At 38.7% G+C, this 17889-nt stretch overlaps 1 protein-coding gene across 1 annotated transcript; it reads right to left on the bottom strand.

Moving 5' to 3' along the window:
- Nucleotides 1-548: 548 nt before the first annotated feature.
- Nucleotides 549-17889, bottom strand: LOC139708965 (flavin-containing monooxygenase 5-like). The gene is made up of 9 exons (XM_071620934.1): nt 17703-17889; nt 15191-15334; nt 13879-14024; nt 11666-11833; nt 11071-11221; nt 8279-8334; nt 6443-6833; nt 4345-4589; nt 549-1909 (listed from the first exon to the last, which is right to left on the bottom strand). The coding sequence occupies exons 2-9, from the start codon at nt 15297-15299 to the stop codon at nt 1571-1573; spliced, it is 1605 nt and encodes a 534-aa protein (XP_071477035.1). The 5' UTR covers nt 15300-15334; nt 17703-17889; the 3' UTR covers nt 549-1570.

The following is a 17889-nucleotide window of genomic DNA, read 5'->3' as shown; positions in this document are numbered from 1 at the left end:
TTGACCCTTTTATAAGTTTATGCATTGAGTAATCTCAAAGGTATGGAGAAAAAGTGTAATTTCAGCATTAAATACACTGTAGTAAAATTTTAGCATTCCAACCTGACCTTTAGTCCTTGACCTTTGACGCCATGACCCTAAAACTCCCAGGAGAATCACTGTCAGGCAGTATATGCACACATATGAATATAAACTAAATTTCACGATGATACTTTGAGGCACTTCCAATATATGGAGGAAGAAGTGAAATTTAGCATTTCCACTTGATCTTTGACCTTTTGGCCCAAAACTTTCCTAGAGAATTACTACTGGGTAATACAATAGTACATGTATACACTAGGTTTCAAGAAAAAACCTTCAGGCACTGCATAGATATGGGTTAATAGAGAAATTTTGAGGAGTTGACATTGACCTTTGGCCCATGACCCCCAAATATCAACAGAATCACTGTCATGCAGTAAATGCATACAGAATAAGTTCCATGAAGATACATAGTTGAACCATTTCCGACATATGGAGAAAAGGGAAATTTTAGCATTTTCATTTGACCTTTGACCTCATGGCTTAAAACTTTTCCCAAAGAATCTTTATCAGGCGATACATGTATACATAAAATTTCAAGAAAATATCTCAAAGCACTGCATAGATATGGGGGGAAATGGTGAATTTCTAGATTTGACCTTGACCATTGACCTTTGACCTCGAGAATGTGCACCCAAAAGTTGATAAGCACAACTTTGTCTACTTGTACACATACATGTCAACTTTCATAGGATACATAACAGTTATATTACTTTTTGTACTATACAGTGCGCTCCCATTTCAAAGAACCCATTTATAATGAAATTCTCTTTACAACTAAGAAAAATTCGGGCGCCAACATCATAATAGACTATATTTTTACATACTTCACTTTTGGTTTATAACAAAGTTTCGTTACAATGAAAGAAAACCACTAGTCCCATTATATAGCCTAAAAGGGAGTGCACTGTATTGATGTTTGTGATCTATTCATAAATTCTCCTTGTCAAGGTTTTCAGACTTGATTTCTTTTGTTCATAGGAAAAGAACCAAAAACGTGTATATGACATTCATTCACTGTATATCGTGAATAGTATCTAATTATCATTAGCAAATTGTGAATGTCACACTATCACCAACTGACATACAATTGTACTATCACTTGTCTTGAACAGACCAAGGAACTAATAGGCGAGCACCTCCTTGGATAGACAGGGAGTAAATTCCCTTATAATACTGTACAGAAATTTTAGTAAACGGACATACTGTGTAATATTCTGATCAAACTGGTATATAATTCTAAGTAATAGAATATTGCTATACAAATACATTTTGTCTAGCAGTCATATTCAACATGCACAGCAAACTGCAATGCAATCCCAGGAAAATTATTCCCTGATAGACCCAGGAGGTACTAGGTGACCATTGTCCTCTGAAGTATATGTAACTTCTCGACAGACTTGATGGCTTATATGCATTAAATGTCAGCATTCATTCATCTGAAAAATATACTTCAATTACTTGTTTATCTTCCTCCTTTCACTGTATGTCATTGCACCATCCCAACACAGAAGGCCAAAATACTTAGTATAGCCACAGAAAACCCTAGCAGTTTGGTAACACTCATGCTAGAATCCTTGCTACATGGCTTGCTCTTATTCCTGACTGAGCTCGGGGTGATGCCATGCATGAGGTCTTCAGAACTACGGAGGAATGCTTCCCTTGCACCGGGCATGGCATGGGGTCCCACAAGACGATAGCACGGGGGATACATTGAATCGAAGAAGAAACTGTAAGCAAGTTTGGGATCGGTGAAGAGGAGCTTCCATAGACTTGGCAGGGCACCGATTTCACGTGCCAGTCTGTCCTGGTACTCCGGAGGTAGGATCTGATGATTTTAGGCATTCAGCATAAAGAGTGACAAAAAAGAAAGAATTTCATGTTAATGATATTCACAGTGACTTCTAGCTCTTTGTGAGCCACAGTATACCCAGACTGAAATTGCTTGATGGAGAAATAGTGAGAGACACTGCTCCTTTAGCTTCTAAGTTAAAGAAAGAACCATACATAGAAACTACTGAAACAAGATTTGAATGGTACATAACAGCTGAGATATACTTACCTAAGTGATATACTGCTATAGTCTATTCAATTGACAGCATGGCTTACTGTTTGTACCACGTTACAGAATATCAATGTGACTCGGGAAATCATGCACTGAGACTCACAGGATTTGATGATGGAAGTAGAGACTGCAAATATAAGTTTATCGCTCAGACTTGCAAGATAAGCTTTTTGTTTATTCAGAGGTATATGGGGGGGAATAATGACTCGACGGTTTAATTCATTAGTTGCTGAACTGACTCACTGACTAAAAAGGAGTTTAAAAAGAATAACGTCATGAGTGGGGTCATGCAGTTGCTCATGCATATATACCCATATTAAAGTGATTCACAAGTTAAGAACTAACAGAAGGTTGACTGACTACGGTAGGAGCTTGTCTGGATTGACTCAAAACATTGCGATGAGTGATGACTAAGGAATGCAGGGGAGGAGTGTTCTGATCCGAGTTCATTGCAGTATATCACAAGGCAATATACCTGGTACAAGCCGATACAGGGGTACAGAATGTTGGCTTAAGAATTTACCATTTGACTCTGTTCATGGAAAACACTGGCTGAATTCTACAGGAATTAACTCTAAACAGGCCAAGTTTTTAGGCCATAATCTACAAGGTTGTCTTAAATTTTTTTTTTTGAAATTATCAATTGTTAATATCAATCTATCAATTATGCAAATTAGACCCAACAACTTATTTTGGCCTTTTAAACACAAATTTGGAGAATTTAATGTCTATTAGGTTTGTATATCTGTTTTGACATATTCAACAATCGTACATCATAAAAACTTCCAAAAGTCGTTTAAATTCTTATGTATTTCTAAAAAGAAATTAAGCATTTTTTGTTGTTTACTTTTGTTTTAGGAAATGTACACATAATCACTAAATTATACACGTTTTGGGGTGACATGCTGTTATAAAAATGGGCATGCCTTAATAACGGTATGCACAAACGTTGCAAATTTGGTCTCAAAAGTAAGTTGCGCGAAATGTGAAAGAAAAAAGTCAAGAAGCCTCATGACGAGGTCTTCTCGCGTTGCAAAATTATTCTGCCCCCCATCCACTCCCCCCCCCCCCCCCCCCCCCCTCCCCGGCCTGATTAGGGTTAAACAACAGGGCTAGAAGTTGATAACACATCTGAGATTTCAGTGATGCTGAAAGTAAGCTGGCAATACATTAACAGGGGGAAAATCTGCCACTGATGTTACTATGTTATTAAAAAATATGTATTATAGCATCCTATCATGGTTCTACTGCATCTCAATAAAGTTTTCTCCAGGTTTTCAATTAAAGGGATCTGGATGATTTACAGGCATTAAGATACATTTGAACAACTATAGATTGGTTATACTGGGTACAGGGTTTCAGAATTTAATGATTTGGACGAGGATTTAGAATGTTTTCAAAATGAGTAACAAATCACAATGAACAAGGATGATGACATAGTAGCTTCACCACAAGAATGCGCAAGTGGGGGCTCAAGGAAACAGAACCTCAGAAAGCATGCGCAAATTCTACACAGGTGAACTTGTTAAGCGAGTGGTATTGTATTGGAATTATATTGGCACATGCCAATTCTGAGATATGCGAGGCTCTATGTCGTCATCCATATTCAGTGTAATCCAATTGGGATTTTCAGGATTGGTTTCTCTGTTCAGAGACAAAAAAATGAATTCCACAAATCTACACATGCAACTGTCAATTTAACATGTACCACATGATGTGAAATTATGAAAATCAACTGGAATTCCCCTTTACAGGTCCAGTTTACCTTTGGGAGCAGTGATTTAAAAAAATGTTCTAGATATCACATTTCACGCATATGTGTAGGTCTGTTGTATCACAAAACACACTACCATATAAAACTTTCACAATAAAGCCTAAAATATAAGGAGATATCAGTGTTTTCTCAATAAACGGTAACTGTAGATGGTTTAGTCTGGAAACATTTTTCTTTTTATTATAACTATTGTTCATATTTTGTGTATTTAACAACACTTAACATTGATTATACGGATTCAAATTCTTACAGTGGTTGTTTCTATCAATAACTCACATTTATTTAGAACTATTTTAAAGCACTAATGCTGGATTTTTGTTTCATCAGCAAATGGTAAATTACATATGTATGCCTTTAAGGCACTTGCAGCTTGAGGCACTACTGGTTGGACAAGTCAAAGAGTGACTCGAGGAAGGTGCCTTACCATAGGTCTATAGTGACCAAGCTGCTTGAAAATTCTGTCCCGCCTGGCCCGGATGTCGGACATCATTTCTGGCAGACTGGGCAACTTGGCTTCTCCCTTGAACACTTTGGCAGCATAGCGGGCTTGCAGTTCAAAAGCAGGTCCTGCGGCACCACGGACCACAACGTATCCAACAGCAGCCATGGTGTGATGGGTCAGGCGTGGTGGGAGGACATGGAGATACAGGTCTAGTTGGCCCAAGTCACCTGCAAGAGTCAGCCATTGCACAGATGGTATCATCACTTTTATCTGTTACATGCCACGCATAAACAATCTTGCCTTTGAACTTGAAAGCAAAGTATCCATGAGCAGCAGATGTAATTCGATCAAGTTTGGCAGACCAGTGGATAGTTAGCAATCCCTAGGAAACCCTGTACCGGTACAAGAATCACTCTTTCTACACTTTGAAATTTACAAATGTGATATATTCTGGCTTTTTGCCATGCCAATAGCCTTGAAGCAATGATTTCATGGTAAAAGTTAAGGAGCGTATAACCCTTACTGTACTGGGCTATTTGGCTCCATGAAAATACTGGGGGGGGGGGGGGGGGGGCTGGGAGCCCCCCCCCCCCCCCCCCCCCATTGATCTCGGAAACGCAATGTCCGATGAACTTGAAAATTTGTATGCTGATAGAACTTTGCGTGCTGAATCTGATGGTGTAATTTATTTTAATCAAATTATGCAATTTTTTTGCATAATTAGCAAATTAATTATTCATAATGCATATTTTATGCATTTGGGGGATATTTTTAAAATTTCAGCCCAAACAAGTACAAAATCACATGAAAACTGTGTAATAATGAAGAATGTTTCCCAAATGTGAAATAAATCAATTCTTATCTATTTTTATAAGTACAGCAGATTTGCATAAACTATTAATATGCAAATTTACTACTTATGAATTTTTGCATACTTTTGAAATGTATGACGTACTAAAATGAAACTGGAAGTAAAATTATCCTTTTACAGGACCCATGGGCACTACCATACTTTTCAACTCTATTCTAATGTCCCTGATATTGTAAACTTGAAGTATAATTTATGCAAATTTATGTACATTTATGATTTTTAAAATAAAAATTAGCTCATATGTGACTTTGCGTGCAAAATATAGGAAAAATCAATGAATACAAAAAGTATAGAAATGTGAGAAAAATCAAACAAGTTATTTGCCATACTCATAAAACATTTTTGAAATTAACTTTACAGAATCATGTTTTTTGTCTAAAAGTGAAAATATCACTTTTTTCTTTTGTTTTTCCAATGCTTTTATTTCTTTTGTTTTTACAGTTTACATTTGTTATGTATTTTATTGTTTTCTAAGAGTACCCAGTAAATCATGTGGAAGAATAAGAGTTATTTGAATCATCTACGCGGATAAAAACTCAATTTCCCCTTCAGAGAGAAAAAAAACGAGCAAAAAACCTTTTTTGTTATGTTTTGTGTTGTTTTTATTTCTTATGTTTTCTATTGTTTTATATTCCTTATGTATATCATTGTTTCTAAACTTTGATTTTTGTTTGTTTATTTCAGAATATTAAAGCATGAACCAAGTGGAAAACCAATTCCTGTGCAAAATTTAAACAGTAATGCAAGCCATGGTCTATTGACAGTATGTAACTGTACACAAATATATGCAGCGATTAGCCGTTTTAATGACATGCGCATACTAATTGGCCCATAACACCCCCTAGGTAGGTCCGATACGGACAAATGTGGTATCAAAATGTGCGCAAGACTTCGGGGAAAAAAGTCATGAAGAAAGATTTCGAAATTCCCTGCGGTCGTGATGCAATTGCCAAAAGTATGGGGGGGCCTTCTAGGCCCCCCCCGTGCAGTTAGGGTTAAATGAAATTTTCTCATCCTGGCTTTCAAATCATTTACACACCAATGGAGATTGAAAGCAAGTTGGAAAAGTTTAGAGCATTATTAAGTTTACTAATTAAGTTTAGAGCATATGATCACAAGTGCTCCCTTTAGTTACATTCAAAACCTGTGGTTCCAGTGACCACCGTTTCACACACACTTTGTTTAATTGATTCAAATCTAATATCCCACCTGAGAGGATTTCATCATCAACAAATGGAAATTTCAAACTGTAGCCAGTGGCAAATATCACGCAGTCCACATCATCCATCTCCTTTCCGTCATCAAAGATGACCCTTGACCCTTGGAAGCTCTGAATCCCACTCCTGATGCTGACTCTGCCACTCATGATATCCATAGGGAGGCGGTCGTTGATCATGGCAGGGCTCTTGTGTGGAGGCGTCTGCCGCCGAAGCCCAAGACCATCCCAGTCCTGTATCGACTCTACTACTCTGTCCGTCACGTGGTGGACCAGCCAGGAGGGGATAAAACTTTTCCATCGCTGGTTGACGCGAGCATCCACTGGCTCCTTGCCTAGCACACGAGGAATAATCCAAGCCCCCTCCTTGAGGCTAATCACCACCTTTCAACACAGCAAACATGCAATGTATCATTTTCACATATACTGATCATATACTCAACAGAATTGAAGTCTGCAGTTGTTTCCATAATAACCTACAATGTGTAGTCCTTACAGTTGAAAATGTTTGCCGCAATATACATATATATACATATACATGTCAGTGGCGGATCCAGAGAGGCGCGCAACCGGCGCATGCCCCCCCCCCTTTATTTTTCGTGAAAAACAAAAGAAATAAAAAGAAAAAAATGAAATGTAACCCAGAAGTGCCACCAGAAATATTAGTCAAGCCCCCCCCCTTTACAGAATTCCTGGATCCGCCCCTGCATGTGTATATATATACATAAGTATAGTGGGGGGCGTTTCATGAAGCGTGTTGGTCGGACATTTTTCAGACAAACTGTTACAAGCTACTAAAATCCTTGCATCTGATTGGCTGAGGGCAAATTCGTCTATAATTTTGTCGTACAGAATGCTTAATGAAATGCCTCCACAGATGACATATACAGTGTACTCTATAATTTTGCAAGCATGTCTGATGAATCTAAATTTGTATAGCCAATTTCCAAAGTGGACTAATTTGCCATCAAGAACCACAGTGATGGAATGAGAAATAAGTGATATCACTTTAAGACCAAGGTAAGCATCTTCCCACTTTGGAGACGATGTAATTTGCATTCATGTTGAAGGAGACAATATTTTGGTGTGTGGCCATTTTCACTTTGGAAACTATTCACATGGATCTGCTATTCATTTGTGGAGGAAAAAACACAAACAAAACTGAGCAGCTAACATGCCGTCTATGTCTGTCATGGTCTCCTTCTGTTGCTGTCTGTCTCTATCTCTCTCTTTTTGGACACTGCTAGTAAGCAAATAATTAACGTTGGTGAAGGTGATGGGATAAACTATCACTTCCGAGGCGATCTGGATGTAGCTATCTTTCCGAAGCGCAGCTGAGGAAAGATAGCGTACACATTCAGATTGCCGAGGAAGTGATAGTTTGTCTTATTGCCTGAAACTAAAAGTTGATTATTTGCTTTATATTCCACATCTAGGGTCCTAGAAATTCCCATTTTATTCCACATCTGAAACCGTTTTAGCTGTCTTTAGGTATTAGGCTTCGTGTGCGCGTAGATGACAAAACAATGAATTTGCTGCGCGCACCGCGCCGCACCGAAGTGAAAGTGCTTTGTACTGTGTACTATCAAGTGACCTCGGTCACATGATAGTCCACAGTGCAACGCACTTTTATTTCGCGTGTACTCATCTTGTGTTAGGACTGTGTGGACTGTGTGGAGATCAGCGAAACAAAAGGGACTATCAACATAGAGTGTAACAAACTTTTCTTCTCAGGTGATGTGATGGGCAAAACTACGCTTCATCACGTGATGAGTTCTGGACCAATCCTACTGCAACATTCTTAGTATGTGGAATATAATCATTGATACCTTTTTAGCATGATCAGCACATAACACTGCAATATCCCCAGCAGAATGGCCAGCACCTGTCAAATCATTGAAAAAAAATAAGACATTGAGAACAGCTTAGACTGGGTTCCCAGCATTTCGAGAAAATAAAACTCCCAGATTTTCCAGATTTTTTCCTGATGAAGAATCAAACTTCCATGAAACTATTTCAACTCATTTCCAGTTTTCATCCAGTGGATGTTGTTTTGACATGTAACAAAATTTAAGAGTCCTACTGACTACTTACGATTTTTGGGCAATTCAAAATTTCCTGAATTTTCTCTGATTTGAGGCATTTTGATCAAATTCTCCGACTTTTCCCTGACTGGAAAAAAGTAAAATAATTTTCCCTGATGGGATGGGAACCCTGAAAGAACATACAAATTAAAATAAGACTTAATCCATGTCAAACCTGAATGGAATAGATAGAGTAAAATCATGAGGATTGCATAAAACTTGGGGAAGCCTTGCTTAGTTACCTCATGTTTCCATGAAAAGGTGATGTTGGTCACCATGCACATGAATAAAAAATGGCGATGATAACATTACATCGGATGCTGTCGGTTAACCTGCAAACAAATTGCTCCTCATTGTAAATTATTATCATTTTCATTATTTCTTAATGTAAATTCTGTTCTTTCTTTGGTCAAAACTGCAAAGACCCTAAACTTCAGCACCTCTTACATGAAAGTCTTTTTCCTGTCTGGACCTGTCAGCACACTAGAGACTCTTGATTGCAGGATAATGCACACAATTATTCAAATTCATGAAATTCTTCTGTCGACATGTTCTCATTGCAACTGATGGACAAATTATTTTTAGTAGTAGCCATGATGATAAAAAATCATGGGCGTACATACTCGAGCAGGATTCGAAACTATGGTTCCTCCTGGCTTCTACTAATTAAAAACACTGATCAATTCAGTGCTTATTTACGTCTATGTAGGGCAATTTGTCAATCAGTTGCAATGAAAACATCTCGACAGAAGAATTTAATGAATTTGAATAATTACGCAGTACCTGCTGTATGCTATGAGGATTAGAGCCACCACTTGCTGTTGGGCGGAAGCTCGGTGGTCTAGTGGAGATGACACCTGTCCGGAGATCAGGATGTCGTATACATGTAGGTTCGAATTGTGCTCGAGTATATAAGCCAATGATTTTTTTTTTTAAATCATCATGGCTACTACGAAAACACTGATCGATTCAGTGTTATTAACGTTGATGTGGGGCAATTGTCAATCAGTTGCAATGCACACAATATTTTGTGGCAGTAGTGCAGCACTGAGTACATCACAAGTACTAGGTGTGACGTCATTTGCAGCCGCCTGCTGCAGGTAGTGGAAGCTCTTGAATTAAACATTTCCTCTGGTGCCATCTTAGCTTAACTCTTAATGTGCCAGGCCCAAAACCCCTTACGTGCCAGAGGTTTTTACCTAACGCCAAAACGTTCCAAAACTGGACTGACAATGAAATTTAAAACCGCCATATCTCTGAAACTATTGACTGTTTTGAATCGAGTTCTACACAACATACAGATGTATATCAAGAAATGTTTGCTCTTTCGTGTCATGCAGTCAGTCTGCCACAATATCTATCTGAATCTGAAATATTGCAGAAGTAATTGATACATCAAAAAAATTATAAGAATTTTTTGTGTAGTATGGAAAAAAAGAGTCAGTCCTGTTTTTTCTTCAATGGAACGCTCTCTTGACTCTGTGAGAAAGTTTTAGAGCAACATCTCCTCTTTCAAATAATAACAATATTGCCTTCTAGAATTAATTGATTCCAAAGATACTAGCAGTTTATTTTGTCTTAGCAATTTCTCTTTCTGCCTAAGTAATGCATTCCCAAATCTGAGTCCTTTAATCCCAGATCCTGTATTTGAAACTAAAGTAATTGTCCTGGGCCCTGGAATAGTGTCTTTTGTCCACCTGAGAAGGAAGAACCTGCTCATCCTCCTTTTGCCTAAGTGGACCGCGGGCGGGCGTACTCTATTGAAATCGGCAGGCCTTTGTCCGTGTGCAATTCCTATGCTAGCGTGGGGACGATTAGTGACGTTCACCAACACAAAAGGATGAAAGACTTCACCGACGAACGAAAGCTTACCCTCTATGAGGGACAAAATTAAAGCAGCTTCCCGCAGGACAGCATCCAATGCGAGTGGAACCGCATAGACAATACACGCAGAGTCAATAGCATACACACGCGTGGTTTACCAATGAGACTTTTGATCCATACACATCTCGCAGAGGGTGCGCCCGCTGCGGATTTTCCCGATGCGAAAAAAATACATCTAGCTGAAAAATGGTGTCTTTACTCAAAATTTTCCAATGTAACCATGCTCATATTTTTAGTGGAAACAATGGCTATGCTAATCAGCTACCAGTACATATCATTGGCAGTTGCTTGATGTAACACATTACGGTACCACAAGAACTTAAATGATCAATGCTTTTCTCGCTGTTCTTAGTCGCCGATTGGCGACCATGGCACGTAAGGACTAAGGTCGCCATTCGGCGACCATGGCACGTTAAGAGTTAATTTGGACACAATGCTGGCATGGAAAAAAAAGATGTGTAAGCAGAAGAACACACATCTCAAGCCAGTGACTTAGCTAGAGCAGGAGAAATTCAAACTCAAACGGAAGAGTGGCAGATTTGAGAAATTGGTCGGGAGAGTGGGGGAGTTGGAGTCTCTGAATTTGCAAAGTCATGTGACTACAAAGTGACACATCTCAAAAGGTTTGAAGTTCCAGTGGCATTCATCATTACCTACAACTAAGACAGTCTTGTCCTTGAAATCTGATCCTCTGCGGAACTGGCAGGCGTGAAGCACCTGACCTTTGAACTCTGCTAGACCAGGGTGTTTAGGAATGAAACCTGATGAGAAGAAACCAGAACACACCATGACGGCATCAAACACCTGCAGGGTGAGAGAGAAAATCAAGTAGGATATGAGAGGGTATCAAGGCATGTAGAGCAGTGGAGTGTACTCTTTAAAAAAAAAAAGCATTTAAAATACACAACCAAACCCTGAATCTACATAATCTAGAAAACTACATAATTACACTTGCTTTTGTAATCCTCCAATTGAACTCGCAAAAATTGCATTCTACAAAGGATGAATGATGACCATGGTACTGGTAAGAACTAAATATGTACTTTAGCATGAAAAAAGACATATCTTGAATCATCATTTTATCATACTTGATGGTAACAGCAATGAAAGTCATTTTTGGTTATTTCCTTCTTTTTCTTTGCAAGTCAAACTTTGAGATGACAAAACACATCTAGGTGGACCGATGCACCAATGATAAAATATTGAACTACACAAAAACCAACAACAACTTACAGACAACATACGTACCTCCGTTTTGACATCTTCTTCCCTACATTGTGATCTCACAATCCATCGTCCTGTTTCCTCAAAATCATCTGCTTTCTCCACTCGAATTACTCTGGTGTTGAACCGGATGTTCTTCCAGAGGTCGAAGTGGTTTGTGTAGTCAACATAATACTTGCAGACATCCTCACCCTATTTGTCAAAAGGAGTAAGAACACAACAACAGGGAGGTGTCAGAGGAGTGGAATCTCTTTAGAATTTGTTCAAATTTATGCGTAGGTGCTACGGCATGACAACTGAATGCTTAACATTTCACTGGCTTTGATGTTCCATGCTCCAAGCCACTCTCCCTGAGAGTTTGGACATGAAGCTTGTGGAGGATTTGAAACTATCAAATATATTGATATAACATATTCTTTCCTTTATAACCTCCAAAAAACTATAAATATTCGGTTGAGACAACACAAAGATCAACAAATGTAAACAAAGGAATTAATTAAATAATCAATTACGTTCTTTTATTGTTTAAAAAAATAAAACATTAAATTCTTCAGTGAATTTCTTAACTGGAACTTGAAATTATATCTGTTTGTAACCAATGACAAAGAAATGAGGACTTGACAATTGTATTGGGATCCAAAACAAATCTAATAAAAGTAATAGACCACATTCTACACTCTCTTGGATTATAAACAACTTCAATATACACTCATCAAGTTAGATTACTTTGAACGGTATGAATTATAACCAAAATAAAGCAATTGAATTAGAGTAGCATGTTACCGTGACAATTGAGAATATCATTAAATAGGTCTATATATACGAACAGTCAGGAGAGATCAGGCAAATGTTGCAGATGAATAAAAATGAATGTCCTGGTAGCAGGAAACTGAGAATATTGCAGTTCTGGTAGTGATGATGCAGTTAGGAGAGTTCGCGGAGATGATAAAGTTCTGGTAGCGATGAAACAGTTAAAGGGAGTTCGTAGAGATAATGAAATTCTGGTAGCGATGAAACAGTCCAGAGAGTTCGCAGAGATGAAAAACCAGGAGAGGTTGGGTAACGATGAAACAGTCGAGAGAGTTCGGGTAGCGATGAGAAAGTCAAGAGAGCTCGGGTAACGATGAGACAGTCAGGAGAGTTAGCGGAGATGAAACAGTCAAAAGAGATCGGGGAGCGATTAAGACTGAGAAAGTGTAACAACTGTTCCTGAAGAAAAACGGCGTCACAGTTCTCTTGTCTCCGTGCAAGTTTATCGGACAATCAAAAGGTTATCTCCCGTCTTGTGAATTGTCTAGTCAGTAAGTATCTATCTCTTAAAAATGTCTGCAAACCCAAGCGTTGGTAGAATCCCACATCTTGGCAATGAGACAACAATGCTAAAAAATGAGCGCGATGCGCTCAGAAAACGCACAAAGAGGCGCGCCTCAAATAGCGCAGCGCTCATTATTACTCAATAATAAAATACGCATATAACTTATTTACAGGCACATACGTCATAATCAATACATTAAATGTACATAGACTGTGGCTAAGACATAGGCCACAATAAGAACATGCTACAGACCAAAGAAAACGTTCTTGATATTTACATGTGGTTTTAAGCTGTATTTCAGATGAAATGTTGAAATCCTGTATGGAACTTGGCTGTAATCTCGTATGGAACATCTGCTTCCAGTTTCTCCTTAAATCTCCTGGGTTTTTAATACTCCCAGACTGAAAAGGAAAGTCTTATCCTTTGCTCCTGGGGCAAATTTTGATGGAAAAGAGGATAATATTGAAAGCCAGCAAGCTTTCAATTTAGAAAAAAAAAGAGAGAAAAATGGGAAAACTAGTAAAGCACTCGGAGACCACAGACCTCCGCCAAGCAAGCAACTCATTTCCACCCTTACACGCATGCAATTTCCCAAAAGAGAAGCATTTTGTTTATGCCAATGCACGGCACCTTGCCTGAGCAGAGCACATGCTTTTAAAGTGCCTGTAGAAATGTCCAGTACACACAGCTTGAACCCAAGTTCGTTGACCTTACATGCCAAAATATGAAATCCTTCAAAAATCCATGAAAATTCCCCAATCACTACAAAAAATGAATGAGGTGTTCCTTAAATGAATATTGACTATTTATGTTAGTTTCATTTTAATCCATACACAACTTTTTGAGCGTATATTTTGCAAACAGGCAAACCAACGCTGATGATCACTTAACCTCCTCCTTCTTTCGCGGAGGTAATAATCACCTGCAGGTATGGTGGCCATTCAGGAGGGAATGGGAAATCACTAAAAGCCATCATTGGCTTGCAGATATTGCTGACAAGTCCTCTGTAGATATATGGCGGTCCATGTGGGTCAGCTCCCTCCTCCACTTGAATCTTCCAAACACCACCTGTTCCACAACAAGTTGGCAAAACAGAATGATACCATGCATTTAGCAAAAGCCAAAGTTCTATTAGTGTCACATCAGTGCCACCCTTGACCTCTGCAGTCCCCCCACCCCTCCCATCTTAAAAAAAGTAAAAAAGTAAAAAAATAAAATATATCTCATATTGGCAATTTCACGTGATTCAGCAGCCATTATGTTTGTGCAGACTAGAAGGTCAAGATCAGTGGATTTCACTTGGAACCAGATTTTTTCGATTCAGAATATTAAAATTAGGGCAAAAAGTTTCAACTACCAGAACCTATAGAGAACTATTTTCCTCAAAGACTAGTTTACATTTACAATCCATAGGATTCCATTACAGTTCCAAGCATATACCTCATTATGATCAGTAGGGGGCCTACATTTAATATGAGGTAATTGCACTCACTTGCAGAAAATTGGAACAGGAGGCCCTGGGTGCATCAGTCCTTACCCTCAATGCATACACTCATAATGAAACATGATGATGATAATCCTATGGTGGTATACCATTTCACATCAGAATGTTACTCTATTACTCATGACTCTACAAATCTCATGGACCATGTGATCATAATTTCGGGTGGCTGCAAATGCTCCAAAGCGGTTTCACACTGCTGAATCTTCTGTAAAAAGTTAATCTACTATCATATCATGTAGTGAGTCAACAACAGGCAGAACGAATTTATGACTTGCTTTGTTTGTATTCAATTTTTATTTATTTGATGCGTAATCTTCTTTGCTTTTTTTTTGGGGGGGGGGTGGGAAGAATTTGCAATCAGTTGAAATTAGTGTATTAACACAAAATTACTCTAAAAATTGACCTTACATCACTGTGATGTCTAAAGCTGTCGCACTCCTGCAAGGTGATATCATTTTGCTTGTGTTTGTGAAAGGCAACTCCATTGCTATTATGGTCATTGTACATGGTTGTGTGGTACAATGCATCTTATTAGTTAGCTCAAACTAGATGAAGTATTTCAATTGAATCGATGTAAAACAACATATTTTTTAGCCATATGTTTATAAGAGTAGAACAAAAGTAATACATAGCTGTAATATTAATAGTAAAACACAGAATACTGTCTTATGATGCATGGACACCAATTGATAGTACACAGATGATAAAATGAATCAGACTTCACACCCACCAATATTACTGGTCTGTTCAAAACATACTGGTTCGAGCCCCTCTTCCAAGCAAGTTTTGATGGAAGCCAAACCAGAGACACCTGCTCCGATGATCGCTACTCTCTTCATAGTGGATGCCTTTCTTTTAAAATCAGTGTAGATTCCTGAGGAGACCAGATGGTAAACAGTACGGTGAAACAGGACCAAGACCAGAGGGTAAACATTATAGTGAAACAGGACCGATATCAAATCAACAGCAGTGCAATTGTTAACCCACCGATACTTTCTGAAACTGCACGTAGGCCTACATGGGATTTACAGTACTTCCATGGGTTTTATTTTGGCAACATTTTTTTTTCTTTTAAAGCAACTGATATATGAAAACAGCAACTCACACAACTAAATTGCCTCGACAGATTGTAAACAGAAATGCACTGCACCGTGGTAGTCGCAAAGGTGGGAAATCATGAATCTAGGGAAAATCATGCATAAGAACAGCATATATACACTGTAGCCTCTATCAACCCGGGGCACTCCTAGGATAGCTTGTACACATTTATACTGTGCGAACGCTTGACGCTTTGCATTCGGTGTTCGGGTTGTGTTTCACAGTTTAATAAGCCTCTAAACTTCTCACTCTGTCTGATTTTTTTAACTGCAAATTATATCAAAAACCAATCATTTGCATCAAGAAGCTGCCTTCCAAGCCTCAAGGCGCAAAATACAGTAACATGTAAAACAAACATAAAAACATATATTATTGTATGTGACTCTGCATCACAAAACAAACTAGAGAAGCACTCCGAGAGCGCAGACCTCCGCCAAGCATACAGCTCTTTTCCACCACTGATCTTGTTTTTCCGCAGAGATATCAGTGATTTCTACCCATACGCACTTATAGCATTGTGTGCTGAAAGGCATCCGATTTCCCAATATAGAAGCCTTTGTTACGTCATAAACCCTCAGCTGCACGGCGCGCCTCGACCTAAAACCGCAATACGTGCAGCTTGAACTCCCAAGTTCATTGACCCTACCTGCCAAAATATCAAAAATCCTTCATAAATTCCCCCAAAATTCTCGGATCACTACCAAAAGTTAATTGTTTGTTACTTGTGTCATTCCAAACCTTTCAGGACTGCAAGTTTCATCCAAATCCGTTAAATACTTTTGAGTTATTTTGCATACGGACAAACTAACTACCGGTAACTAACTACAACTATCAAACAAACCAACGGTAATGAAAACATAACCTCCTCCCTTGGCGGAGGTAACAAAAAGTCGCACTCCTTGATTTTATGTGAGGACTCGAGAAAGGTGAAATGGGTCAACCAAGTCAATTTTGAGTTTTCCATATTTTCTGAAAGAGCTATATTCTTCTTCTACACTATTCTTGAGTTCAAGATCATAAATTGAATGGGAAAGTGGGTTTTCAGCAGTTTTTCTAAAACCCCCTTTTTTGGTAGAGAAATATGACCAGGTTTTTCTTTGGGGCCACTTTTCTTTTTTTTCTTTTTTGATATCCTCTGCACACTCTTCACTTTCAACTCTAATAGCTTTTGAAAGAATGATGCTACTACTTTGAAAGTTGGCATTATTCTAAAATCATGGATAGAATGTGTTATAGAACATGCTCAATATCAGCTCAATCCAATAATCCCTTCATTGTTGTTGCTCCAGTGGTTTACATCATGTGTTTTTTTGTCCCATTCGTGGCACAGGTAGCACGGCTTTAGTAAAAATTGAGCGCTTGAATACACCCTATACTTCAGAGCCTCTTTTCTCAGTTCCAACTTTTCCAGAGTGTGGGCTTCACTAAAAATCCATGTCTGGCAACTTATCGTTTGTTTTGGGGTGCAGGGTCACATCGGATGCTAACCAAAGTAACACAAAGCTGTGACTGTGCCAAATATATGATTAATAAATTACATCACACATCATTCTAATACTCAGATTGAAAATGTTGGTACCGCCCGGTACGGCAGTTTAAGGCACTCCTTCACACATTACGTTGTACTGTGGGAGCGTTTGGGCTGGAACGTTGGTCGCAGTTAGTAGGACCTAAAATAAACACCATTCAGGAGACGAGAAACTGCCTTTCAAGCCTCAATGAGCAAAACAGACTAGACCCTAATTGTAATTCAGTAAAATGTAAAACAAACATAAAAAACATCTACTTGTAGGGTCTATGACATCTATGTTAACAACACAAAGCTGTGAAGTACGACAGTACCAGGTACTTATCAATTACACATCATATTCCTTTACTCAGTGAGGTGTAAGGTGTAAGATTACTTTTTGTAAAGAATGCACACAACACACTCATATTGAATATAAGATGTGTTAGGGGAAAGACGTGTGGACCAATCATTTATAAGCACGGAGCTCACGCTCAGCTAACTGCCGACAGCCGCCACACCTGGCGGCGCGGTCTCCGGGGCTAACGCTCAGCCTAGCCTGGAGTGGTAGTGACTGCGTATAAAAGGAATGGATGGCGATAATTCAACGATTTTTCACGTCGAAACTGACACTTACCGCTTTCAGGTCACTCATGTAGTTCAGCCGAAATTCCACAAATGTCCTGCCTTTCTCTCGTAAATCTCGCTGACCGACTGTATACCTTTCTATTCATCAGACCATTCATGCATTCATTGGCTAGCTTACTCCAGCTCTACGTGCTATTGTTTGGATCTTTAATGGTGAAATGAAATCTTTAGACTAT

This window comes from Diadema antillarum, unplaced genomic scaffold, assembly GCF_040938485.1.
Source record: "Diadema antillarum isolate AM-2024a unplaced genomic scaffold, OU_Dant_1.0 seq00001391_RagTag, whole genome shotgun sequence".
Taxonomy (NCBI): domain Eukaryota; kingdom Metazoa; phylum Echinodermata; class Echinoidea; order Diadematoida; family Diadematidae; genus Diadema; species Diadema antillarum.
The sequence above is the reverse complement of the archived record's forward strand: the minus strand, read 5'-3'. Positions and strand labels throughout refer to the sequence as shown.